General features: G+C 37.2%; 1 protein-coding gene across 3 annotated transcripts in view; it reads right to left on the bottom strand.

Moving 5' to 3' along the window:
• PCCA (propionyl CoA carboxylase, alpha polypeptide) overlaps positions 1-27,837 on the bottom strand; it is a 577,332-nt gene that overhangs the window by 268,183 nt on the left and 281,312 nt on the right. For all 3 annotated transcript variants that reach the window (XM_006879382.1, XM_006879384.1, XM_006879383.1), the window contains 4 exons: positions 27,055-27,149; positions 14,903-15,053; positions 4,340-4,483; positions 2,924-2,998 (listed from right to left, as the gene is read on the bottom strand). In XM_006879382.1, coding sequence (XP_006879444.1) covers positions 2,924-2,998; positions 4,340-4,483; positions 14,903-15,053; positions 27,055-27,149 — 465 coding nt within the window. The remainder of the gene's footprint in view (positions 1-2,923; positions 2,999-4,339; positions 4,484-14,902; positions 15,054-27,054; positions 27,150-27,837) is intronic.

Raw genomic sequence — 27,837 nt, 5'->3', positions numbered from 1 at the left:
TTACAGAATATCACTTTTTTATTACTATTTTTCTCTTTGTAAGGTTTCTAAAGATAACATTACAACTTACTGAAATTATTTTTGTCTTTACAAACATAAATAAAAATATAGACATTTGTAATCATATCCTCATTTTTATATGAAAATCTTCATTTTTAATGAAAGTTATGCAGCACACCTATATTTTGTAAGCCCACCTACTTAAAAAAATATATGTGGCTTTCTATTATTAAAATGTATCTTCTCATCACTTTTAAAGTATATCATGGCTATTATATACACAACAAAATAACTACCTATGAACTTCTTTTTTAAATACTGATTTATTTACAAAGTTTGAATACATTTTCAAAAAATACCTATGAACTTTCATTTCCTTAACATACTAGAAAAAAATTAAATGTACCACCATATCATCTTTCAAAAACACAGCATGATTACCAAAGATGCTTTTAAGCTGAGATTTGAATAAGTTCTACAACTTTTTTCCTATAAAAAGAAGTGTTATCTAACTATTTGCTACATAAACTACTACAAAGCTAATGTGGAATTTTTATTTTCAACCTACTGATAAAATTACATAGACCATAATTATTACACTTGCCTATGATCCATAACTTGAAATTTTAGTTACCTTAATGACACTTAGAAGTTCAGTTAGCTAAGTTCAGTTAGTTCCTAAGCATAACAAAGCCTTTTTCATTCACTACATCTATGATCATAAAAAAATTTCAATTAAAAATATATAAGGTAAAATAGATACAATAAGGATGATCATAATAATAATAATAATAATAATAATAATAATTTCCAATTTAAAATTGTAAGAAAGCAAAATAATGCTCATAATTTACTGTTTACAAAGTTTTCTGTAATAACCAGTATGTTTCTATTTCTACTACTGAATTAAAAGTGAAATTAAGTTATCATTCCTTCAAAATAACAAAGGTAGTATATAACTAGAACTATAACCAAATTTCTGAACAAAATAAAAGATCAGTCTAAAAATAATAAATACATGATGATCAAAGTTCATAAGAAAATCTTCCTCTTGCCATATAAATCAATCTTATGCTTAAAGAAGCATGTGAAAAGTACAAACTGCAAGTAAACTCTTAATTATGGATGGTTACATCCAAAGAAGTAAGAGCCAAGTTAAATGGAATGATCTAGTTTTAATAAGGAAAGTAAGAAAAACAAATAAGAACCACAACAACAAAAATACCCAAGCACTCCTGTTTGAGATTCTAAAATTATTGCTCAGAAATCTCTAGCATAATTAAAATTTCTTACTTCAGTACCACAGAGGACCCTGTGAAACTATCAAGACATCTCCCACCCTGCATTCTCAATTCACCTCTCCCCCTAAGCATAACTCCCAGCCCGCCATGTCTACCTGACAAGTGACAGCCCAATCTGATTAAATGCTTGCAAGGGAGGGGACTCGTGGGCCTCCATGACAGGCCAAAAGTGATCACCATGGAGATACATAATTACAGCTGTCAACGCATCTACTGTCCTGCTGACATCAATTTGATTGCTCCCAGCAATAATGATAGACAAAGCTTAGTGTGCACTCTCCGGCACCCAATCACTTTATCTATTCTATTCCTTGGTCCATTTAGCTGACATGCAACATTCACACAAGCAAATAACAGCAGTAAGCAGAACATTTAAGGCATTTTAATTGTTTTTTCTTTCTATGGATGGCTCACAACTGCAAATGTTATTACATAAAACTCCTGCTGCAGCATTAATTGAAGAAAGATTTGGTGGGACAAAGACTGTAGGGGGTATAGTTTGTCCATTATCACTTGTACTTTCAACAGGTCTCACGTTTGAAAATTGCAAATTGCAAAAACTTGCGAGGGCAAAATGTTTGACATCCTGTTAGCTATTACAACATGGTGAAAACTTCTCACAACTGGAGTAATCATTATGAATTCTTACTTAATACTTTTTTGTTTGATTAAAAAAACATTTAGATATGTCCCTATGATACTTGTTTTCTCATCTGCTATTTAACGTCACATAATGCCTGTTAAATCTTTACAATTTTTTTTCTGCCTTCAGGCTTTGAACACAGCATGGAGTCTCCTAGCTTAGAAAGGGTCAAGTCCCTTTGGAAAGCACATGGGCAAAAACAATTTAAAAAGTGAAATAAATCATATATCCAATAGCATCTTCAAATTTAGAATTCTTCCTGTAATCTTTCACCATTTTCATGCAAGTAATCAAACTGAATAATCATATTCACAGATGGCAAAGCCTTGTCATCCAGAAGGCAATATAATGTCATATATCTATGCACTTACTACCTTGATTAAGGAAAAGGGTATGTCCTTGTTCTTTTTTATGCAGCAAACGTGATTTTTTCAAATAGCTATTAAATATTTCAAAAGTATCCTAAAAAAAAGGAGACAGTGGACCATTCTTAAAAAACTAGTATAATCATATGTACTTCCTTAAAAGTCCACGATACAATATAGTAAGACGTACTTTGTTTTCCTTAATCCATTTCCATTAAGGAGTTAATTTTGTACTTGAATTCCTTGGCCTCTGACTATACAGGGTGTTAGGTTAGATTTCTTGACAAATTAAATTGCAACATATAAGAAAAAGTTTCTCATTCTAGAATTCCATGATCTTTTATATTAAAATTTTCAAAATTCTTAAAAGAACTGGAAGTTACCCTTTTTATTACCAGATAGCTCTAAATTTTCCCTGTCTAGTTCACTCTGGTTTATCCTATATACCAAATAGTAGAAAATACTAAAAATAGCAATAACAAAAAACTCAAATGTGATTCCCTATGAGTTTTACTTCTACAATTTATACATTAGTCCTTGGCATGCTTTAACATACATACACAACATATATCAAGATTTTAACTTCTTAGTGATAGTAGAGGTAAATTACTTACACCAGGTAGATGTATTGGTTCTTGGTACTGAGACAATCTCCCAATAGATGGTAACCCAAAAGACTTGTAGGGATCCTGAAAGTTCAAAGAAAAAGAACAATTTTTCAAATACAAGGCAACACAAGTAAGGTTAAATAAAGATAAGATGAAGAGGTCTATGTTCAACATATAAAACTTATTGAATAAAAAAAGACAGACGAGTACTCTCTTATTATGCTCATTCTAGAAAATTTAGAAGTTTATTGAAAAGTCAGAGTTGTGAGCAGAGGTTAGTATGAGCTTGATTATACTATATTGAAGTTGGAGGATTTCCAAATTTTTATAAACCTTTCTAGAATGGCTTGGGCAAAATAAAATAGCCTAACTTCTACATCAAAGCATATTCAATTTCAGAAGGATAAAATGGTGCACAAAACAATACTTTGTTTTATTTTGCTTTTCACTTCTCAAAACAGTTCACATATGGTAAAATGTTAAAATTTCAGTTCTTCAACTAAAAGTTTGCAGTGAAAAGTCTTAGCATGTGCTACTAATATGTATTTCATTTGTAAGTTACCTAAGGTCATCAGAATAAATAATAAATAAGATCAGTGTCACAGTAAAAAGGGGAGGGATAGTTAAGAGTTAAAATATGTAAATAACCAAGATCAACAAAAAAACAAGCCAAAGTATGTTTTTCAAGTTCTCTCAAAAAATTTATTTTAAACTTTCTGAAATAGAGATATTACCAATTTATTTCTACTTCAATCAACCCACTTCAGTATTCATAAGTAAAAGGTTGTATGCATGTCAATTTGTGTTCCTGTTGTAAATAATTTGTTAACTGCCTTCTTAGCCAATTGCATAAGAATGGACAATATTAAACTGAGCTTACATTTATGAGTAACATTCATGATTGATATTAGGAATGAAGAGTAATATTTTACTGAAAGCCTTAAAATTCAATTGTTATTTTCTCATAATAAAAAGGGACATATATATTAGAAAAAAATGTCAAAAATGTTACATAAGCATTAAGTTAACAATTAACCCAAGATAGACTTTCAAAATTACACACAGAGAGAAATAAATGCATTTTGCAGTTTAGTAATACAGTTTGATCAAAGCTAAGGGGAGAGGAAATGGTCAAATAAAGTTCAAGAATATTTACCTACTTATAATCTTCCCTCTTAAACTGATTGGTAGTCATTTCTTAATCCAGAAATAACATATAAAAATTCATAAAACTCAACTCTTTCTTTGAAACTATTTTGTACTATGTCAAAATTACCCAAATAATGTTTCCATTTCAATTGTATCACATAATGAAACACATGGCATAAAGTTATCAACCTGAACTCTCCTTTGTTATTAAGCTGTAGCTGGTATTATGATTCTGAACACAACAATCATTCTTTCCAACATCATTCATTTTACCTCAGCATAAACCCGACATTCAACTGCCCAGCCGTTGATGGGAATATCAGCTTGTTTGTGCCTGAGAGGGTAACCCTTAGCAACACGGATCATTTCTTGGACTAGATCCAGGCCAGTAATGCATTCTGTGACAGGATGCTCAACCTGCAAGGTCAAGATTCTCGTCAGTAGGTGTAGAAAAATGGTAAATAAATACAATAAACAAGGCAAATTTTCATTCCGGGTAAAATGAGGTTAAGTGTATTTAACATTTAATTATATGTGACAGGAAAACCCTCTTCATAGAAGACTAAAATTTAAGAAAAATAATATATGATATCTTAAGCAAACTTAAATCCTAAAAAAGTACTTGTCAATTCTCTATATCACTTTCTTCAAATATAATATGTATTTGGCCTTTGAAAAATATTTAAAATTTTCAACTTTAAAACCATTTTTAACCTGAAATCACAGTCAGCTGCAAGCCTCAGTGTGGCTGATAATCAACCCATTCTGCTACAATTAACATGGCATCTATAGGGGCAGCTTATGATTTTCCAAAGCACGAGTCCACCATAAGTCTCACTCACTTGCATGCTTTCACTAACCTGTCCTGACAAGCAACCAGATTAGCGTAATCTTACATCAATGCAGTGTAGCAGAAAGCAGCAGATGGATCCTTCAGATTTTTTTCCCTCTAGACTTACTTGGGTAGTGCTTAGCATGCACAATAGCAAAACTGAGCCAGTAAAACCACTCTGCTCTCTCAGCAAATTACTAACTACTTTGGATGATGCTGTCATGGGGCTATCTGATCTTCCACACTAATACATGGAACTATATGGACAAAAACATGCACTTCCAAAATAAAGGTATACTAACACAGATATAAAATCTTAAGCACTTGAAAAACCACTTGCAAAAGTCGTAATCTAGCTGAGTCAAAATAAACTCACTGGTGCCACAGGAAAATACTAGGTAATTTAACTTTTATCTATAACCTTGAATAAAGTTTCAGAACTCTGACTATAGCTTTGACCTTATCTGCAGCTTTCATACTATTTTCTTCTCCTAATAATTAAACGTGTTTTAAATGCACTTTAAAATAGTCTCTTTATCATGGCATGTCCTATTTCATACCCTTTGACACAGGAAAAGGTCAGTGAACAAATGAATTGTCTTCTCATCTTCAACTACATTAATTGAAAGATGAGACTTGGTCATTATAATAATCTTGAAGCTTATCATAAGCAGACAATGCCATGGTTTTAAAAAAAGCTTTGTAAAATAAACAGATGGCATCCATAATTAGCTCTGTGTGTGTTATAAGTTTGTTTACAGTTTCAACATTTTAAGACATTTTGACATAATTTTAATGACAAATCATCACTAAAATAAGAAGCTACCCTGTGTAAAATAAATGTGGCACTAAATAAAGATCTGATTAAGAAATGTAAGATACATATTTTAAAGTAAATCTTATTTTGTTAGAATTAAGACTCTGATAAACACAAGAAAATAACAAGTATCTTCCCCTCTACATTGCTAGAAATAAATTACATATGAGAAAGTATCTCACCATGAGTAACTATTCAAGAGCTGCACTTTATAATATAAATACAATCACACAACCTTGTTGAGAAAAAAATAAGTTTTAAACGCAAAAATTATTCCATTCCTCCTTTCCATGTCAAGTCCCTTAACAGTATATAATATATACCAGGAACACACATTGAATGAATGTGTGAATAGTAAATCCAGAATCATAGCTGGATATACTAAGTGATAGAGGTATGATCAAGATGTTATCACTCAAAAGATGATGCGGCCCTTCCTGTTCTTCCTAATGAATGCAGACAAAAGCATATAGAAAATATAAACAATCACACAATGATGTGCTGTTACTTTTTATGGCACATCACTATGAAATTTTAAAACCCTCAATTATAAATAAGAGTCTTATTCTGCCTATTTCTCTCTATAATCCTGTGGAGATAAATACATTAGACTAACTTTCAAAAGGACCCAAAGTGGATTAACATAATTCCAAATACAAAGCTATATACCATAAACGCAATGCACATTTTACAATCTAAGTTAATTGCTATTTATTTCAAAATAGAATTCAGCAGATAAAATAATAACTAGCTATGCAAGGCAAAAGTCATTACCTAGAAAATTTCTATAAAATATACTGCTAGTCCTAGTATTGCCAGTCAACAAAATAATCTAATATGTATGAGGATTTCAAATAACAGAAATACATATTTTATAGAAATACGTATTTTTAAGGTTTTTAAATAAAGCATTCTAATACACACTTTCAAATAATTCCATACCTATTCTATAAGTAAAATATTTTCTTTTAGCTCTGTTATTAATATCAAGAATTTTGTAGGCATAATAAAAATTAATCATGTATACTTCTCCCCATATCCAAGAACTCAAAAATACAATTCTTTACAAGTGAAACTCAATACTTTAATGAAGAGAACAGACATAAACAAGGGTACAAAATGGCTTCTAGGCAAAAATAAAATTAAATATTAGAATTTAACAGGAAAAAAAGTGTAAAATACTGGTATACAGTAAGTCATCTTGTCCTATTTCTATGAAAATCAAAGTTGAGATGTCTGTTCCCTGGACTATTTTGGGAAGTAGGAATGTGATATGAAGATTATCTGTCACTTACATTTGGGGATGATTAATTAATCTAAGTTAACCAGGTTTTTAAAGAAAGATCCATCAGAATCATTATTATGTCAATAACAATGAACAAAGAATTCTACTTTTGGAAACAATTACTTCAACATTAAAAACAGTATGACTAATAACAATGGATGGAACAAGGTGAGTATTCATAAAAAATTTTTTTGAGAAGTTGATTTCATATTTAATGTTCTCACTCAAAGGAAATGTTCCAGGATCAAGAAACATATTAATACACCACATAGTATTAGCTTGCATTAAGGATTAACATTATAACACTCTCTTTTATAAATGCTGTTATGTATCTTTCCTTCAAGCAGGTAAGTCCAAGCACAATCATTATAAAAAATATTCATACTCAAGGGCCAGATTAAATTGTAAAATCCTAAATGCCTACAAATAACTTTTATAAGAAACATAAACACATGCTTGTTTTGTTCACAATAGCAAAAAGTCAGAAACAACCCAAGTGCCCATCAACAAACGAATGGATAGAGAAGCTGTGGTATTCACACAATGGAATATTACGAAGCATGAAAAGCAAAGAACTCAATGAAATGTTATACAAAATGCATGACCATGGAGGACATTACGCTGAGTGAAATATCTCATTCACAAAAAGATAAATACTGTATACTGCCACTGTTTTAAACAGGACTGACGGGGGGTTAGGGGTAACTAAGAAAAGAGGGGATAAATAATGAACATGGCACTGAAACAGAAAACAGAAAGAAATGTATAAAAGCAATATATGATTAAGTATTATTGGTATGACAAGAGTCCAGAATAAGAGCAAGTGGTCTGGGGGTAGCAGGGACTGTATAACAATAAAAGAACTTTTTTTGCAGAGAAAAAAAAGAACAGGCAAGGCAGGAAGAAAAATGTGGAACAATGTTGATGTTGTTGACTGCCTTCCAGTTGAGCACAACTCATAGCAACCCTACAAACAGAAGGCCTGAAGCCCCTCTACAACTATCTCCATTTATCAAAGTTCATAGTTTCCAGAGGCAAGTTGTTCAGGAAATGGATGCCACACCTGCTTCCAAATGAATGGAACTCCAGATTTTTTTATAAACTTACAATAAAATATCAATTAAAAGAATTTTAAAAAAGAAACATAAACACAGACTACACATATGGATTTCACATGATTGTATACACAGGAATCAGATCAATTACATCTATAAAAAATTGCTGGAGAAGCTCAATATCAGCTGTGAAAACTAGGTCAGGTACTCACTGAAGAACAGACCACCAATTACTCATATACAAATTCAAAATTAAGGTTATATCTAATCTTCATGAACCAAAATTTGACCTTGACTCTAACCCACCTGCATTTCAAAACATTCTCAAAAATAAGTTTCAGGTTTTGAACAACTAATGAGTGAAGACCAGAGGAGCTGTGAGAGGATATCAAGAATATCATCCGTGAAGAACGCAAAAGGTCATTACAAAGACAGAGGAGGAAGAAAAGACCAAGATGGATGTCAGAAGAGACTCTGAATACTGCACTAGCATGCTAAGAATCCAAACCAAAGGGAAGAGATTAAGAAGTTAAGGAGCTGAACAGAAGATTTCAAATGGCAGCGCAAGAAGACAAAGCAAAATATTATAAGGAACTGTGAAAAAGAGCTGGAATCAGAAAATAAAAAGGGCCGAACTGGCTTGGCATTTGAAGGAACTGAAGAACAAGTCACGGCTCGAGCTGCAATATTTAAAGATACTTTGGGCAGCATATTAAAATGATCCAAAAAACATTAAAAGAAGATGGAAGGAGTACACCGAGTCACTGTACCAAAAAGAATGGGCTGACAAAGAATTTCATGAAACAACATATGATCAAGAGCCTGTGGTGATGAAAGAGAAGTTTAAGCTTCTGTGAAGGAATTGGCAAAAGACAAGGACCCAGGAATTGATGGCATACCAACTGACATATTTCAATAAACAGATGCTGCTCTGTATGCACTGACCAAGTTGTGCCAAAAAAATTTGGAAGACAACCACATGGGTAACTGACTGGAAGAGATCCATACTTGTTCCCAGTCAAAAAAAAAAGGTAGTGCACCAGAGTGCAAAAGTTAATAATATAATAATATCACATGCAAGCAAAATCCTGCTGAATATTATCCAAAAATGACTTAAGTAGCACATCAGCAGAGAACTGCCAGATGTGCAGGCTGGGTTTAGAAGAGGCTGTGGTACTAGGGATATTATAGCCAACAAGAGATGGATTTTGGCTGAAAGCTGAGAGTACCAGAGGAATATCTATCTCTGTTTCATTGACTATGCAAATGCAATGGACTGTGTGGCTCAAAACAAACTGTGGATAACTCAGAGCAAAATGGGAATCCCAGCACACTTGATTATTCTGATGTGAAACCTATTGTTGAACCAGAAGGCAAAATAAAGCAAGAGACATTGCATGGTTCAAAATCAGGAAAGGTGTACACCAGGAACGCAGTCTATCTCCATACCTTTTCCATCTCTATGTAGAACAGATCATCCAGGACGATGGGCTCTACGAGGAGGAAAGATTAGAGGAAGACTCATCAACAATCTGAATAAAGCTGATGACAAAACCTTCCTTGCCAAAACTGAGGAGGACCTGAAACACTTGCTGCAGAAGGCCAAGGATTGCAGCCTTCAATATGGGTTGAATCGCAACATCAAGAAAACAGATTGCCACCAATGGGCCACTGGCAGCATCATGATAGAAAGTAAAGAGATTGAGATTGTTAATAGCTTCAGCTTACCTGGCTTCACAATCAGCACTCCTGGTACGAGCACCCAGGAAATTAAAAGACTAATTGAATTGGAAAAGCATACTGTCAGAGACCTCTCCAAAGAACTGAAGAGCAATGGCATCAGTCTGGAGACTAATGTGCTCCTGATCCAGGCCATGGTCTTTGGAATTACTTGCTATACATCAGTGAGCTGGACAATGACTAGAAATGGTAGAAGGAGAATTGATGTCTTTGAGCTGTGGTGCCAGAGAAGAGTATTGAATATTCTATGGATTACTAGGAGAACAAACAAGTTCTTCCTGGAGAGGGTGGAGCCAGGCTGTTCCTTAGAGGCAAGGATTCTGAAGCCCCCCTCGTCAGACATTCTTTGGACATGTTGCAAGGCAGGATCAGTCCTTGGAGAGGGATGTCATGCTTGGGAGAGGGGATGAAAGTGCAGGAAAGGAAGACCCTCGATGAAATGGCCTGAAATACTGAAGAGCAATGGTGTCTCTCTGGAGACTAAGGTATGTCTGATACAGGCCATGGTCTTTGCTATCACTTGTTATGCATCAGAGAGTTGGACAATGACTAAGGAGGATAGAAGGAGAATTGATGCCTTTGAGCTGTGGTGCTGTATCAGAGAGTTAGTTGGTCAATGACTAAGGAGGATAGAAGGATAATTGATGCCTTTGAGCTGTGGTGCTGGAAAAGACTATTGAGGGTACCATGGACTGCTAGGAAAGAAAACAGATTCATCCTGGAAAGAGTTAAACCGTGCTGCTCTAAGGCAAGGATTCTGAGGCTCCGTCTAACATACTTTGGACATGTTGTAAGGAGGGACTGGTCCTGGGAGAGGATAGGGTGGAGGGACAGCACAGGACAGGAAGGCCCTCTATGAGGTAGATTGATTCAGTGACTGGGGTAATCAGGATGGGAATGTCAGAGACAGTGCAATTAGCACAGGACAGAGCAGAGTTTAGGGCTATAGTACATAGGGTCACTATGAGTTGCAAACAACTTGACGGCACATAACAACAACAACAAGATACACACACACACACACACACTCCAACCTCCTAAAGCCTTTTCCTCCCTACTACTGTTAAATTCAAGTGATTTCATAGTTGACTTTCCATGAGGTTTCTGACGCTGTAAATCACATGGTAGGAAATGATCTCTCTTTCTATGGAGCTGCTGGTGGATTCAAACTGCCAGAGGTGTGGTCTTAGTTTAACAGCGCAGTATTCTACAGAGCACCCCTACTAAATCGTTATCCCAAGTTAGATATCCCTGCTTTGGAAAGACAACAAAAGTAAACATAGTTCAATATCCCTCCAAATATAGTTCAATACTCCCCATTCTAAATTCCACACTAAATGCCCCTCCAGAATAAAAATGGAGCGGAAGCCATATAAATCACTAAAAGCTGTAGGAAAGGAAACATCCAAAAACTGGTAAAGTGATCTTCCCTCTCATGGGTTAGATAAATTTTGGTATTTATCATTATTAAAATCCCAAGAGAAAATATGAAAACAACTCCCCATGTTTTTATAGCTTATCATAGGATAGTCACCATGGTTTAGAATGAACACCTAAGGACTAGTGGGGGAAAAACCAATAGAAAGTTCCAAGGAGTGTTTGATGTCTTTGTCAATAAGTCCTAATAGGCCATAAGAGTTAAAGGAGGCATTAGGAGTTGGGCTGAGTTTTGCCCTTGAGGACTGGAAAGTGCTAAGAGATCTAGATCTATGCTTTACCAGTCATCTTTTACCCTCAGCCACTCTAAGGACTGTTGCCACTTAGAGTATTTAAGTAAGTAAACTATTAACTCTCAAGATAAGAACAAAACCTTAGTCGGAGGCTCACAACAAGAGAAAGGACAGTTAATATGCCAAGTCTAACCATCATACATTTAAATCAGACCGACTATAAAACTATCAATTAAACTACATTTAGGCAGTGTGTCTGTTGATTCTCTGAGTATCATGGCTCTGCAGAAAACTTAATTTGTTATGGCAAACTTCATTTTTCAGGAACTCTTTTATGTCTTGCCCATTCCAGGGTTTGAGAATTTAGTAAATATACTATTGCATTTCTGCTATCAGTACAGGGAGGGGTGACAAGATATAAGTTGTGCAGCTGAAGCAAGTGACAGTCCAATCAGGACATTTCAAGGCAGGAAGGAGAAAGGGGAACACAGAACAAAGAAAATTATAGCCCTCCAGGCTCAAACTGAAACTCTAATTAGAGATAAGACAAATCTTAGAAGATGAAGAATTTGGTAGATGCTCCTTAAGTATTATAATTTAAGGTTAGCAAGGAAATTTGAAAGAAAAGAATCCACTAGTAAAAGAAGATCTGTTCAACAATATCAGAAACAAATCTTTGAGATATACAAGAATGATTTTTCTCAATACTATGAAATTCAAGATTCATTCTCCATGTTCCCATTCAATTACATCCACTACCATCAAATAGAATCCTTCAATAGTGTAACTTGAGTCTGGGACTTTCCCCGCCTTCCATTCTTTCTGCTTGAGAAAAGCCAAGTGTGTTCTTCTCTTCTAAATTTTTAGCTGTCATTGTCCAGTTCCTCAAAAATTGTATTTTGCTTTCTTGTACTGTTTCCTCTATATACCATCCAGTGAAGTTCACATACATAATTGTCATTTATGTTGGGAAAAATGTGTTTGCAATGGCTAGATCATTAGTCTCGCAAAATTCTATCAAATTATTGCTGGCATTGTTTCCATCATCAAGACCATAATTTCTAATAGTTGATTCTATTTCATTTCCAATTCTGATAGTTCAATCACCAATAGTTATCAATCCATCTTGATTGTATGTTCAATCAGTTTCAGACTAAAGTTGGTAAAAATCTTCAACATTTTCATATTCTGCATTAGCGGTTGGTGAGTAAGTCACAAAAGGACAAATACTGCATAGTGCCACTGTTGTAAAACAGGACTGATAACAGGTTATGGGGAGACTGAAAAAAAAAAAATGGGATAAATTATGTATACTACATTGAAACAGATGAGGGAGAAAACTGTTTAAAAAGGATATATCATTAAGTATTATTGTCATGACAGGAGTCCAGAATGGAGGCTGCAAAGTGGAGTGGACTTGGGGGAGGGTTTGTATACCAATGAAAGAATTTTTCTTTTGCTTTTCAAAGAGAAGAGAAAAGTGCAACAATGAATGAATGGAAGGAAATTCAAAGTCTCTGTAAACATTCATTAAAATTAATTAAAAAACCAATTCATTATCTTATTAGCATACAGATAATATCCTATAATCACTGACATCTTGAAATGTTCATTTTCTTAATTCTAATTTTTAAAAAATTTTTATTATTGTTGTTGTTTTATACCGTCGGGGATCCAATTGGCATAGAAGTTTGCCCCTCCTTCTCCAGCGGAGCATCTGGTGGATTCAAACCCCATGCCTTCAGGATTGCACTGCAATTTCTTGCCAGGATTGCACTGCAACTTCTTGCCACTAGGCCACCAGAGCTCCCTGAAATGTTCATTTCGACAATGATGTGGCACTGTTTATCTTCAAGATCTTATTCCCAGCATAGGAGATTATCTTGCTGTTTGATTAAAAATGGCTAATACTAGTATATTTCTGCCATGGTCTTTGCAATTACTTGCTATGCATCAGAGAGCTGGACAATGACTAGGGATGATAGAAGAAGAGTTAATGCCTTTGAGCTGTGGTGTTGGAGAAGAGTGTTGAATATACCATACCATTGCCTGCTAGGAGAACAAACAGGTTCATCCTGGAGCGGGTTAAACCAGGCTGCTCCTTGGAGGCAAGGATTCTGAGGCTCCATCTAACATACTTTGGACATGTGGTAAGGAGGGACAGGTCCTTGGAGAGAGACATCATGCTTGGGAGGGTGGAGGGACAGCACAGGAGAGGAAGACCCTCGATGAGATGGTCTGATTCAGTGACTGGGGTAATGGGGATGGGCGTGTCAGAGATAATAAGATTGGCAAGGACTAAAACAAGGTTTAGGGCTGTTGTACATAGGGTCACTATGAGTCACAGACAATTCAACAGCACATAACAACAACATTAGCATATTTATTTCATCAAGTGGATTTCAACTCGTGGTGACCTCATGCATCAGAGAGAGAAACCATGCCGCACACTGTATGATCTTCACACTCTGCTGTGCTCCACTCACCTACTGTTTTGCTCACTGTATCAACTGACTTTATAAAGGGTCTTCCTCTATCTTGCTGATCTTCCATCCTTCCAAGCATGATGTCCTTTCCTAAGAACTGTCCCTCCTGACATCATGCCCAAACTCTGTGAGACATAGTCCTGCAATCCTTACCATCAAGGGGCACTGAAGAGGAGTGCATAATTCAAAAGAAAAACTAAACCTAAATAGGAAGGTTCTCAGAATCCACTCTAAATTGTATATAGCCCTAGGAAAAAGATAGAAGGAAGAAGTGAGTAGAAGAAATTGGGAGAGGAGAGGTTTGAGGATAAGAAATGAGGACAGTATTTTACTTCCTAATCTAGTCTTGTTTACATTTTGCTTTACCTTAATTTTGCTCAGCTACACATTTGTGTTCTACATACTTTCTACATGTGTATTTATAGCTCACAATTTAAACAAAGAAAAAGAAGGGACTAAAGCAACCAGCACAAGTGGTATCCTGAGACCTTGGCTAGAATATTGAAGTGTTCTCCTACACTCAGTCTTTCCGGTGGCAGTCATTTAATTTTTCAACTCCACACTGTAGCAACCAGGACAGGTAGTAGAGCTTTGGGAATAATTCCCGGACATTCAGCCTAGGTATCTTCCTGCTATGCTTTCCAAGTATGTGGTAAACATTTACAAATTTCTCTAAAGTTATTTATGTGAAAGGCACACAAACTATATCTAGTATCATTCAACCAGAGAGATTCAACAAAAAAGGTAAAACGTCCAATACGACATGTTGACAGTAACAAAATAGAAGTTATTTCAAATTAGAATGAAATTTTATATTCTGTAATAGACACATTAGCAGAAGCACACATAAATTATTTTATTTAACAACCTGTAAAGTTGGTTTACACTTTTTCATAAAAAAGGCAAAAAACCTAGTGACATGGAGAAAATAGAAAGCGGAGGTTTTGTTACCTGGAGTCGTGTATTCATTTCTAAGAAATAAAAATTCTTTTTTGAGTCCACAAGGAATTCCACAGTTCCAGCAGAGGAATATTTCACTGCTTTGGCAAGAGCTACAGCTTGCTCCCCCATTGCTCTCCGGGTCTCAGGGTCCAGAAAAATGCTACAAATACAGAAACAGCACTTTTCTATACCTTGAACCAAAATCAAGTTATCCTTCATGTCAATTATATAAAAGGTTTGTCTATTTAAAAAATTTACTCAGGTATAGTTCATCTGTATCAATTTAAGATCTTATAAAATTAACTAAGCATGCTCAAATAAATCAACCTTATTTTTCAAATAAAACTAACATTTTATTTTTTCATTTTATACCATAACTTGAATTTATTTATTTAAAAAACCCCAAACTAGAACTCTTTGCCAACTAATAATTTAACATGTATATTCAGAATTCCTTCAAGTCAAAGTTATAAGGAAAATAAACTCTTAGAAAATAATATACAAAGTAATAAATTCTAAAGACATGTTTCAAAAACACTAAATCATCATGAAGTCAGGCAAGTAAAACAGAAATGTTTTCAATGAACCCCAGAAAGTACATCAAATCTTTGCTGCTACAAAAGCAAGGCTCAATGATATAAACCAGTAACTACTTACCTTCTTGTAGATTATGACTATTCTCTAATAACTAAGAATTGATGTCAAATTCTAACTTTTTAATTGGAATATTAAGAATTTTGATGAACTAACCTAACCCATGGTCAACACTCTTGGCACCAGCAGCCAGGAAATCAAAAAACGTATTGCGATGGGAAAATCTGCGGTTAGGGACCTCTCTAAAGTACTCAAGAGCAACGGTGTGTCTCTGGAGACTAAGGTGCACCTGATACAGGCCATGGCTTTTGCAATCACTTGTTATACATCAGAGAATTGGACAATGACTAGGGAGGATAGAAGGAGAATTGACGCCTTTGCGCTGTAGTGCTGGAGAAGAGTATTGAGTGTACCATGGACTTCCAAGAAAACAAACAGATTCATCCTAGAGAGGGTTAAACCAGACTGCTTCTTGGAGGCAAGGATTCTGGGGCTTCGTCTGACATACTTTGGACATGTTGTAATGAGAGACAGGTCTTTAGAGAGGGACATCATGCTGGGTAGAGAAGAGGGACAGCACAGGAGGGGAAGACCCTCTATGAGGTGAATTGATTCAGTGACTGGGGTAATCGGGATGGGTATGTCAGAGGCAATGAGACTGGCACAGGATAGAGCAGGGTTTAGGGCTGTTGTACATAGGGTTGCTATGAGGCGCAAACGACTCGACGGCACATAACAACAACAACCTAACCCATCCAATTTGATGGTTATACAAGTAGATCACATTTCAGTACTACATGGCTGACAAAACTAATCCAAAGCAGAAAACCCAACTAACCTTTAACATCATAATATTTAGGAAGCTAGAGTGTAATAAAACTATTTTTTTCCTCTTCTTCTTTTGATATATCCCAGATCATAAATGTTGTTCATGTTATTTATATTAAAGTTACTCTAACATTGCCCTAACAGTAGATTTAGGGAGATCTTGAGGCCCAGTGATTAGGAGCCTCACTGCCAACCTGAAAGCATGGGGCTCAAATCCATGAGCTGCTCCATGGGAGAAAGAGGAGTCATCTCCTCACATGCAATTCACTCCTTCTGGAAACCTGCTGGAGGGTCAGCTATGGGGCATTTCTTTTAGACTTGATCGTGCATAACAACAACAAAAGGAGATTAGTAAATTCTTGGTTTAGGACATTTGTATTGTTAGAAATCTATATATGTCCTGTACTTTAACTATCTCATCTAAAAATACATATTTGTTCATTACGAGAAATTGGAGGTGCTCTGCTGGCACAGTCTATAACAACTGTGCTGCTGGCCAAAGGCTGAGCCTCCCTGGGAGCTGGAATATACCAGCTTTACAGCATAAAGATGGGCAAGCTCGTCCTGTTTGAGTTGCAGACACAGAAACCCAACGGAGACTCAGCTAAGAGTGGGTTCGGATCCAAAAGCAATGAGAGGTTTTTTCACTTACAATTAGTTCTAGGTTTTGGTTTAGATTTTTTCCCCCTAACTTTGACTATTGTTTTTTAGGTACTATCTAGTCACGATGATTATAGGTACTATCTAGTCACGATGACTATAGGAACTTGGACTGGTAATGCTTTACGTTCTTTTTTTCTCCTTCTGTGAATGAGATCTTCAAAATAGCAATATATTTTCCTAAAAATGGAGGAGGAAGGAAAAAAAGAAAATTCAAGGCTCCCTCTCTGCTGTGAAGAGTCAAAGTTCTTAATCTGTAAGAGATTTTTACCCCAGATTAAATGTGAATAAAAAAATTAGAATATAAAAAATAATAAAAATAATTGCATTGAAAGTAATAACACAGAAGAGAAAACAAATTTGTACAAAGTGTGTTATAGACTATTACTGTTCTATCAGCATCCATTAACGTCTTTGAAATGGAATAATTTTATCTGAGAAAGTGCTCGCTTAAAAAAAAATAAAACATGTCTTACCCCTCAGTAGAAAGTGTCTCTATTTCCAATCAAAGGCTAAGTATGCAAATCTAAGAAGTTCAAAGATTATTACTAAAAAGAGACAGGGCAAGTAATCCTTTTTCTTTTTCTTAGTCATTTCTTTTTGAGTCTCATCCTGGATCATGAGATAAAGTGTCACACTTAGAAACTGCAGCACTCTACCTTGAAGGAACCTGGGCCTCAGAGGACATTGTAGAACCTACCCCATCATCAACTCTAAAAGTCACATTTTCAAAGTTTCAAATTATTACAACTAAAGCTATTATTAATTTTATATTTTTGTGTGTGTGTGTGCTACATTCCAAAGAAAGATGATTGATCCCAGAGTGTGGAAATTATCGAACAATATCCTTAATATCACATGAGAGCAAGATTCTGCTGAAGATTATCCAGAAACGACTGAAACAGAGAACTACCAGAAGTGAAGGCTGGGTATAGACAGAATCATGGTACTAGGGATATTGTAGCTAATGTTAGATGGATCTTGGCTGAGAGCAAGGAGTACCAGAAGAATGTCTATCTTTGTTTAATTGAGTACGCAAAAGCATTTGATTGTGTGGATCATAACAAACTGTGGCTAACTCTGAGAAGAATGGGAATTCCAGAACACTTGACTGTGATAATGCAAAACCTATACTTGGACCAGAAGGTAGTCATCAGAACAGAGCAAGGAAACACTGCATGTTTAAAAACTGGAAAGGGTGTGTGACAGGGCTGTATCTTGTCTCCATACCTTTTCAATCTTTATGCAGAACAGATTATCAGGGAGGCTGGGCTGTACAAGGAGAAATGTAGCATCAGGATTGGAGGAAGAATCATCGACAATCTGTGTTATGCAGATGACACAACCATGCTTGCTGAAACTGAGGAGGACCTGAAGCAATTGCTGTGGAAGGTCAGGGACTGCATGCAGTCTTCAGTATGGTTTGAAACTCAATATCAAGAAAACAAAGATTCTCACCACTAGGCTGATTGGCAACATCTTAATGGATGGTGAAGAGACTGAGATTGTTCACAGTTTTGGTTTACTTGGCTCCACAGTCAACACTCTTGGCACCAGCAGCCAGGAAATTAAAAGACATATTGCAATGGGAAAGTCTGTGGTTAGAGATCTCTCTAAAGTACTGAAGTGCAATGATGTCAGTCTGGAGACTAAGGTGCGCCTGATACATGCCATGGTCTTTGCAATCTCTTGCTATGCATCAGAGAGCTGGACAATGACTAGAGATGATAGAAAGAGAATTCATGCCTTTGAGCTGTGGTTTTGTAAAAAGAGTATTGAATATACCATGGACTGCTAAGAAAACTAGCAGGTTTGTCCTGGAGAGGGCGAAGCGAGGCTGCTCCTCGGAGTCAAGGATTCTGAAGCTTCATCTCACATACTAGGGACATGTTGCAAGGAGGGACGTCATGCTTGGGAGGGTGGAGGGACAGCTGAGGAGAGGAAGACCCTCGAAGAGATGGATTGATTCAGTGACTGGGGAAATGGGGGCAAGTGTGTCGGAGATGGTGGGATTGGCAAGGGATAGAGGAGAGTTTAGGGTTGTTGTACATAGGGTTGCTATGAGTCGCAGGCAACTCGACAGAACATAACAACAACAACTAAAGAGATTACATTTTATCCTTTTTAAGGGAGGGAATAAGATTTGTTTAAATTAAACAAATTGGGGAAAGTAACCTGAAATGTAGATTTATAAAAAGAATTCTCAACATAGAGTGTGCTTGGCTACAAATATCGAATATCCTGGGAAGGATTGAATTGTTGGAACTTGATCAAAAAAAGGACAACATGTGAAACAAATGAACCACGCTTTCTAGATATGTGGAGACTGGAGTGAATGGAAAACTTATTGTGTGGAGACATCTTTTAAACCCTGAAATGAACCCATCCCATGAAATCATCTTTAAACTAAACAATTCAGGTCATCTAATAAAGAATGCTCCCCACAAGTATTTTTCACACCTTCAAAGACTTATCTATAAGAGCTCAACTGGACAACAAACGTTCTCTCTTTCATTGCCACTGAGTTACAACCCAGTATCAATCAGTTCATCCTCCCTCCAGCAATGTTACTGAGACAGTAAATTCCAAAATTACAGATAGCCAATCTTTCTCCTATGGAGCTGCTGGTGGATTTGAACAGTCAGAGTGGTGTATGTAGCCTTGGAGTTAGCAACTACCTGTGGATTATGCCACCAAAGGTCCCTCAATAGGACCTCAGAAACAGAGATGATGACTTTAAGTGTCAGAGCATCTAAGTCAATAACCACAGTGAGATAAAGATAGTGAGAACAATGGCAACACATCAATGTATGTGTCAAGAATATTTAACATATGGATGTCTTTCTGTGTATATATTCACACATATACAAACAGAATTTAAAATTAAATTTTTAAAATAATCAAGTAGAAATTTATTAGTTTCAAATATTAACCTAAATGGTATTTGTTGTTATTAGGTGCCATCGAATTAGCATGGTGCATAGCGAACCTATGAACAAAAGATCTGAACCCTGTTCTAACCTGTGCCATCTTGACACATCCTAACACACAAGAAGAACCCACTGCAGCAGTCACCAAGTCAATCCACCTGGTTAAGGGTCTTCCTCTCCTTTGCTGACCCTCCACCCTTTCTAAGATCATGTTCTTCTACAAGGAATAGCACCTCCTAGCAACATGCCCAAAGTATAGGAGGCAAAGCCTCATCATTCTTGCATCCAAAGAGCACTCTGGCTGCACCATCTCCAAGATATATCTATCTGTTCATGCTCTTGGCTGTCCATGGGATGTTCGGTGCTCTTCTCCAACACCACTACTCAAAGATGTCAATTTCTTTTCTGTCATCCTTATTCACTGTCCAGGTCTTGGATACATAGTTCATAATTTGGAAGACTATGGCTTGAATCAAATGAACTTTAGTCCTCAAATTGACATCACTACCCCTCAATCCCTCAATAATTTGGTAAGGCCCCTAACTACAGATTGCCCCAGTGTAATGTGTCTCCTTATTTCCTGACTGCTGGTACCAAGGGTGTTAATTATGGATCCAAGTAAGATGAAGCTGTTGGTAGTTTCAATCTCCTCTCCATCCATAATGACACTGCCCAACAGTCCAGTGGTAAGAATCTTTGCTTTCCTGACACTGAGAAACAATTAACAGCAAAAATTTTGAGATAACAATGAACCAGAAAACAGGGATAGAAATCTTAAAAAAAATAAAATCAATAACTGATGTTTATAAGACTATCAGCATGTGGGTGTCACATACGCTGCCAAGAATGTCGTTTCCCAGTTTGTTTCCAGCATAAGTGCTTCAGCTGATGTGCTGGCCATGTTGAAGATTGAAATCAAGTTATCTCCTACCCCAGAAGGCAAGAACATGGCCTTCAAGTGGAGAGGCAAACCCCTGTTTGTGCGTCATCGAACCCAGAAGGAAACTGAACAGGAAGCTGCAGTTAAAGTGTCCCAACTGAGAGACCCCCAGCATGATTTAGAACGTATGAAGAAGCCTGAGTGGGTTATGCCGATAGGTGTTTGCACTCATCTTGGTTGTGTACCTATTGCAAATGCAGGAGGTTTTGGTGGCTATTACTGCCCTTGCCACGGGTCACACTATGATGCATCTGCCAGGATCAGGAGGGGCCCTGCACCTCTAAACCGTGGGCTGGCTGGTTTGGAATTCTTAAGAATTGCTGATAATGTTATGAAGTAAATTGAATATAATATTGGATACCTTCAAGGATTTACCTAATAAAACCACTGTTAAACAGCCACACACACAAAAAAGACTATCAGCAGATACTGTATCTAACTAGAAACATTACAAAAACATTATAAGGTCCCACAATAGAGGATGCTTTCTTTGGGGAACAATTAAGGAAAGACATTTATAAGATTATTCAAGAAATAAATGAGTAAAAAAGAGTCTGAAATTTATGTTACTTAAGAATTTCATAATCTTACTACCAAGAATCAACACTCCTGGTACCAGCAGCCAGGAAATCAAAAGATTAATTGCATGGGGAAGGAAAGTCTGCTGTCAGGGAGCTATCCAGAGTACCGAAGAGCAACGCTGTCAGTCTAGAGACTAAGGTGCATCTGATCCAGGCCATATTCTTTGCGAATACTTGCTATGTGTCAGAAACCTGGCCAATGATTAGGAAGGATAGACGGAGAATTGATGTCTTTGAGCTGTGATGTTGGAGAAGAGTATTAAATATATCATGGACTGCTAGGGGAACAAATAGGTTAGTCCTAAAAAGGCTGAGATCAGGCTGCTCCTTCGAGGCCAGGATTCTGAAGCTTTGTGTGACATACTTTGGGCATGTTGCAAGGAGGGACCAGTCCTGGGAAAGGGATATCATGCTTGGGAGGGTGGAGTGGCAATGCCAGAGAGGAAAACCCTCGATGAAACAGACTGAGTCAGTGCTGCAGTAATGGGGGGTAGATGTGTCAGAGACAACCAGGTGGGCACAGGATAGAGCAGGGCTCAGAGTTGTACATAGTGTCACTATGAGTCACAAGTGGCTTGACAGCATATAAAAATAAGAATTTCATGTTACTCTCCCTACATATGGCACATATTCAAGGTAAATATCAACTATCCTATATACAACTAATTATTCTAAATAACTTATTTTTTAAAAAGTCCAGGTATCTAGCAGAGTTGAGAAAGGAACTAAGTGTCAGTTTATTGGATTTCTTTTCTGTATTTTTCTGATAAAAAGGATATTTCATTTTATTATTATGGTAGAAAAGTAAAATATACTTAATTGTTGTTGTTGCTATGTGCCGTCGAGTCGTTTGCGACTCATAGCGACCCTATGTACAACAGCCCTAAACCCTGCTCTATCCTGTGCCAGTCTCATTGCCTCTGACACACCCATCCCGATTACCCCAGTCACTGAATCAATCCACCTCATAGAGGGTCTTCCCCTCCTGCGCTGTCCCTCCACTCTGCCCAGCATGATGTCGCTCTCTAAAGACCTGTCTCTCCTTACAACATGTCCAAAGTATGTCAGGCAAAGCCCCAGAATCCTTGCCTCCACGGAGTAGCCTGGTTTAACCCTCTCTAGGATGAATCTGTTTTCTTGGCAGTCCATGGTATTCAATACTCTTCTCCAGCACCACAGCACAACGGCGTCAATTCTCCTATCCTCCCTAGTCATTGTCCAACTCTCTGATGCATAACAAGTGATTGCAAAAACCATGGCCTGTATCAGGCGCACCTTAGTCTCCAGAGAGACACCTTTGCTCTTGAGTACTTTAGAGAGGTCCCTAACCGCAGACTTTGCCATCGCAATACGTTTTTTATTTCCTGGCTACTGGTGCCAAGAGTGTTGACTGTGGAGCTGAGCAAACTGAAGCTGTGAACACTCTCAATCTCTTCGCCATCCATCCTGATGCTACTAATTGGTCTGGTGGTGAGAATTTTTGTCTTCTTGACATTGAGCCTCAGTCCATACTGAAGGCTGCAGTCTTTGACCCTCTGCAGTAAGTGCATGAGGTCCTCCTCAGTTTCAGGGAGCAAATTGTGTCATCTGCATAACGCAGATTGTTGATAGATCGTCCACCAATCCTAACGCCATGCTTCTCCTCATAGAGCCCAGCCTCTCGGATACTCTGCTCTGCATACAGGTTGAAAAGGTATGGAGATAGGACACATCCCTGGGTACACCCTTCCCAATTTTGAACCATGCAGTGTTACCCTGCTCTGTTCTGACTACCGCCTCTTGGTCCAAGTATAGGTTTCGCATTAGCACGATTAAATGTTCTGGGATTCCCATTCTTCTCAGAGTCAGCCACAGTTTGTTATGATCAACGCAGTCAAATGCCTTTGCATAATCAATGAAACACAGATAGACATTCTTCTGGTATTCTCTGCTTTCAGCTAAGATCCATCTAACATCAGCTACAATTAGCCATTGTAATATTTTCTATTCACATGGAAAATTATCATTGTGCTGGCAGATATGTCACTTAAGTTACTGTTCTAAAAAGCATTCTTTCCACCGGCTCTCCTCAATGAAAGAGAATTTTTCTATTAATAATGTGAAATGATAATAGTTGCACAACATATGATTAAGAGCTTTTGGTGATGAAGGAAGAAGTTCAGGTTCCTCTGAAGGACTTGGCAAAAAAAGTAAAGCCCCAGGAACTGATGGAATACCAATTGGCATATTTCAGCAAATAGACGGTGCCCTAGATGTGCTCACCAGGTTGTGCCAAGGAATCTGGAGGACAACTACCTGGCCAACCCACTGGAAGAGAGTCGTATTTATTCTAATTTTTAAAAAATGCAATCTTTTCTGGTACAATTTATATCCTCTGAAAACTAGACAAGACTGTTAACTATGAGTTGGTTCCAACTCAACAGCAATAAGCTGAGTTTGAGAATAGATACAAATATAGTGTGTGTATAAGAAAAGACTCCACAATACACCTAAATTAATAGGTGTTCAATAAAATATTGGTGATTAACAAGAGCAATAATAATGAAAAATTCAAGTATATTTAAAGGCAGAGGAGGCAGTACTCCTCCTTAAAAACTCTTTCCCAAATAAATTATCTGATATTAAGAAAGAATAAATAAATTATCTGATAATATGAAAGAACAATAAGATGAGCCTTCATGCCACCCTGAACTTTTCCATTTATGGGTATAAACAAAGGGATGAAATAAAAGAGCAAAAGCGGCTCCACAGGAGAAAGATGGGTAATCTCTTACCTCTGAAAAGCTATTGGAGGGTCAAGGAAGAATAGATTCTGACACAACAGTACAAAATAAAAAGAAAGTCAGATGGGAGCTCTCACAGCCTACAGAGTGGTTTGAACCCATCAGTATCTCCATGAAATAAAACGTGCAATCTTTTCTCGTGTGACTTACAGCTTCTAAAAACTTATTTAGAGGGTCAGCAATAATTTGATTTTGACTATAAAGTAAAAAGAACAAGAGCTAAACAAAGTCAGAAAGTCTGGTTATCCACTAATGAATTACTTAACAAATCATCTGAAAATATAATGTACTAAAAGAACAATAATCGCTTTACCATTCTTTCCCACAGTTCTAGCTCAGTGTCACTAATGCAGTGGAACAAGAGATTCAGGGATCTGGAACTGACATGCTATCTCCAGCTCTGTGTTCTATCAGGATCTTTCCAAAGGGTTTAAGGAACCCCAGTGGCACAGTGTATTGCATGTTGTGAAGCTAAGCAAAAGGTCTGCAATTCAAACCCACCAACTACTCCCCAAGAGTAAGATGGGCAGCTTCCTCTAGAAAAATGCAGTCTCCAAAGCTCTATGGAGAAGAGCTTCTCCATTTAATGGGTCACTCTAAGTCAGAATGGGTTCTACAACATTGGTTGTTTGCTTGGTTTCGGTTTCTCATTTTCCGTAAAATGCTCCCTCTCTTGGCTCTAGTGTTTGTCAACAGCAGTTCCTCTGGACAAGGATAGGCAGTCTCCTTTCACTGCAATTTACAACTTGGAGACACGACAGAGGGTTGCTATGAGTCAAAACCAACTGGATAGCAGTGGATGGAATCAGTTCTTCTATGAGTTGATTCCAGTAAATAAAGCCTTAACTGTTGATCTCTTTAAGATAATGTCATTCACTACCCTGGATTCTTAGAGAAACTTCTATGAGACACAGCCAACAAGATCCTTAGAAGCACCATCAGGAAAGGAAAGGATCTGCTTGGCACACTCAAATCCAAAATGGCATTCCTCTTCTGCAAGTTCCCCTAAGGCACTATATGATTGGTGTTTTCTGAGATTTTAATAGATCTTGTATTCCTTTTTAGAAGAATTCTTTGAGAATGTTTTGCCATATGGAAAAGGTAGAAATGAAAAACTATTTTAAATTAAAGTTTGGTTCTCAGACCAACAACAACAACAACTCATTACCTCAGAGTATTTAGTTAAGGTTAAGAAATGTATTAACTTTTTCTCCTCCTGGTTCTACTACATATGTTGATACATAACCAAACATGCTAAAGCAATGAATCCGTAGTCATGGTGCTTCAGGACCAAAGGTTTGTTGGCATGATACGGATCACAAAGATAATATTCTATATACTATTTTGGGGAGTAGCCAATTCTAATCTTAAAAGCTTGCAAGTGATCATATAACTTGCAATCATGGGTCTCCATCTGAAGCAAAGAAGTATAAGAAATAACAAATTAGTCCATGGTACTAATGGACTTTCTGGGACCAGAAGAACTAGATGGTACTAGGAAACACTACTTCTGAAGGAGATGACAACTGAGAGTCCTGTAAAGAATGAAAAACAAATGTGGAAGGGAAAACATCAAAATCATGAAAATATCAAAACTTGGTCTGACTGACAAATAATGGTGCTTGTAAAGGAACTCACTCCTGTGAGACAACTTTCAGTCAAACAGAATTGTTCCTATATACTTACTAGTATAGAGGCAGCTCTAATTCATAAAGATCCTCTATCTAGTTTCCAAGGCTATAAATAACAGCGGGAGGACAGCCCCCACTCACCCAATTTTCTCCAAAGAAGGCTGGAGAATTAGAACTGCCAAAGACACGCAGACCCTTGGGTTAGCAGGACAACTCTCGATGGACTGGACTACCAAAGTGGTGTTAAGCTGGCTCCAACCGATTGAGAAAACTGCTGGACATTGAAATACTGATACTTAGCTTCCAACATCATAACAACATGCAAGGCAAAAGAGTTGGAAAAACTGTTAGACACTAACAACGGGCTAAGGTTGTTGTTGTGAGGATAGCAAAGACCAGGAAACGTTTCGTTCTGTTGGAAATCAGGTTGGGAGGAGTTGGAGGTGATTTAATGGCACCTCACAACAACAACCACCCACATCAATCGTAGTAGTTTCAGTCTCCTTGATAGGAACTAATTTTGGAATGGGCATGGAATTCTATTCTGGTCAATGCACTCTAAAGGAAACCTGCTAAGAGGCTTCTCTAAAACATGATCTTCACGGGTCAGCTCGAGCTTAGTTAGAATACCAAAATTTGCAGTACAGGAAGAGGAATAAGCCACGAGGTTTTCCAAAATAGAGTTGAATTAAGAAATTAGCAGTCATTTCAGCTTCTTAAATGCAGGAATGTTTAATATATGGCATTTTTTAAAAGTCAAATCATTTACCCCTGTTAAGATAGGATTTTCTATTGCTAACAACTCAAAGCTACTTAACTATCAAAATTCATGTTTCATTAAAGCACAAAGGAAGATTCCATATTCATAATTGGAAATATATATGCTCACTCATAGATTCTATCATTAATATGAACGCAATTTAAACCAACAAATGAAAAGTGCATGTATGCGTATGTGTTTGTGATTATTGCTGTGTACCACAGATTTGGAACAAACCCATAGTGGACCCGCCAGTGTGTTTTCAGAGGCAGTTAATTGCATAGGAGGTTGCTCATCCTTCTTCCACAGAGCAGCTGGTAGCCTTGAATCTCTTGCCTTCAGGATTACAGCACAGCTTCTTGCCACTAGGCTACCAGAGCTGTGTGTGTGTGTGTGTGTGTGTGTGTGTGTGTGTAATCTAGGATTAATAAACATTCATTGGGAAAGATCTTACCTTGGTGCTTCCTCTACTACCTTTTGATTTCTTCTCTGGATCGAACACTCTCGCTCATTAAGCCATATAGTATTTCCATGTTTATCACCTAAAACCTGAAAAAGTAATCCCATTTCAAAATACAGGGACATATGACGACTAAAGAGCATATCCCAATAATGGTCCCGAGTAACCCTTTCTAAATATGACCTCATAGAGTATCTCTCTCTCAAAATATTTTTTTGGTTAATTTTGTTTGTTGTTGTTGTTATGTGCCCTCGAGTCGTTTCCGACTCATAACGACCCTATGCACAACAGCCCTAAACCTTGCTCTATCCTGCGCCAAACGCACCGCCTCTGACACACCCATCCCGCTTACCCCAGTCACCGAATCAATCCATCTCAGAGAGGGTATTCCCCTCCTGCGCTGTCCCCCCACCCTCCCAAGCATCATGTCCGTCTCCAAGGACCCGTCCCTCCTGGCAACATGTCCAAAGTATGTCAGATGAAGCCGCAGAATCCTTGCCTCCAAGGAGTAGCCTGGTTTAACCCTCTCTAGGATGAATCTGTTTGTTTTCCTAGCAGTCCATGGTACAAACAGTACCCTACTCCAGCACCACAGCTCAAAGGCATCCACTCTCCTTCTGTACTCCCTAGTCATTGTCCAACTCTCTGATGCATAACAAGCGATTGCAAATACCATAGCCTGTCAGGCGCACCTTAGTCTCCAGAGAGACACTGTTGCTCCTGAGTACCTTAGAGAGGTCCCTAACAGCAGACTTTCCCATCGCGATACGCTTTTTG

This window comes from Elephantulus edwardii, unplaced genomic scaffold (assembly GCF_000299155.1).
Source record: "Elephantulus edwardii isolate Elephantulus edwardi_28Jun2011 unplaced genomic scaffold, EleEdw1.0 scaffold00003, whole genome shotgun sequence".
Taxonomy (NCBI): domain Eukaryota; kingdom Metazoa; phylum Chordata; class Mammalia; order Macroscelidea; family Macroscelididae; genus Elephantulus; species Elephantulus edwardii.
Note: the sequence above shows the minus strand (reverse complement) of the source record. Positions and strands in the feature narration are given on the sequence as shown.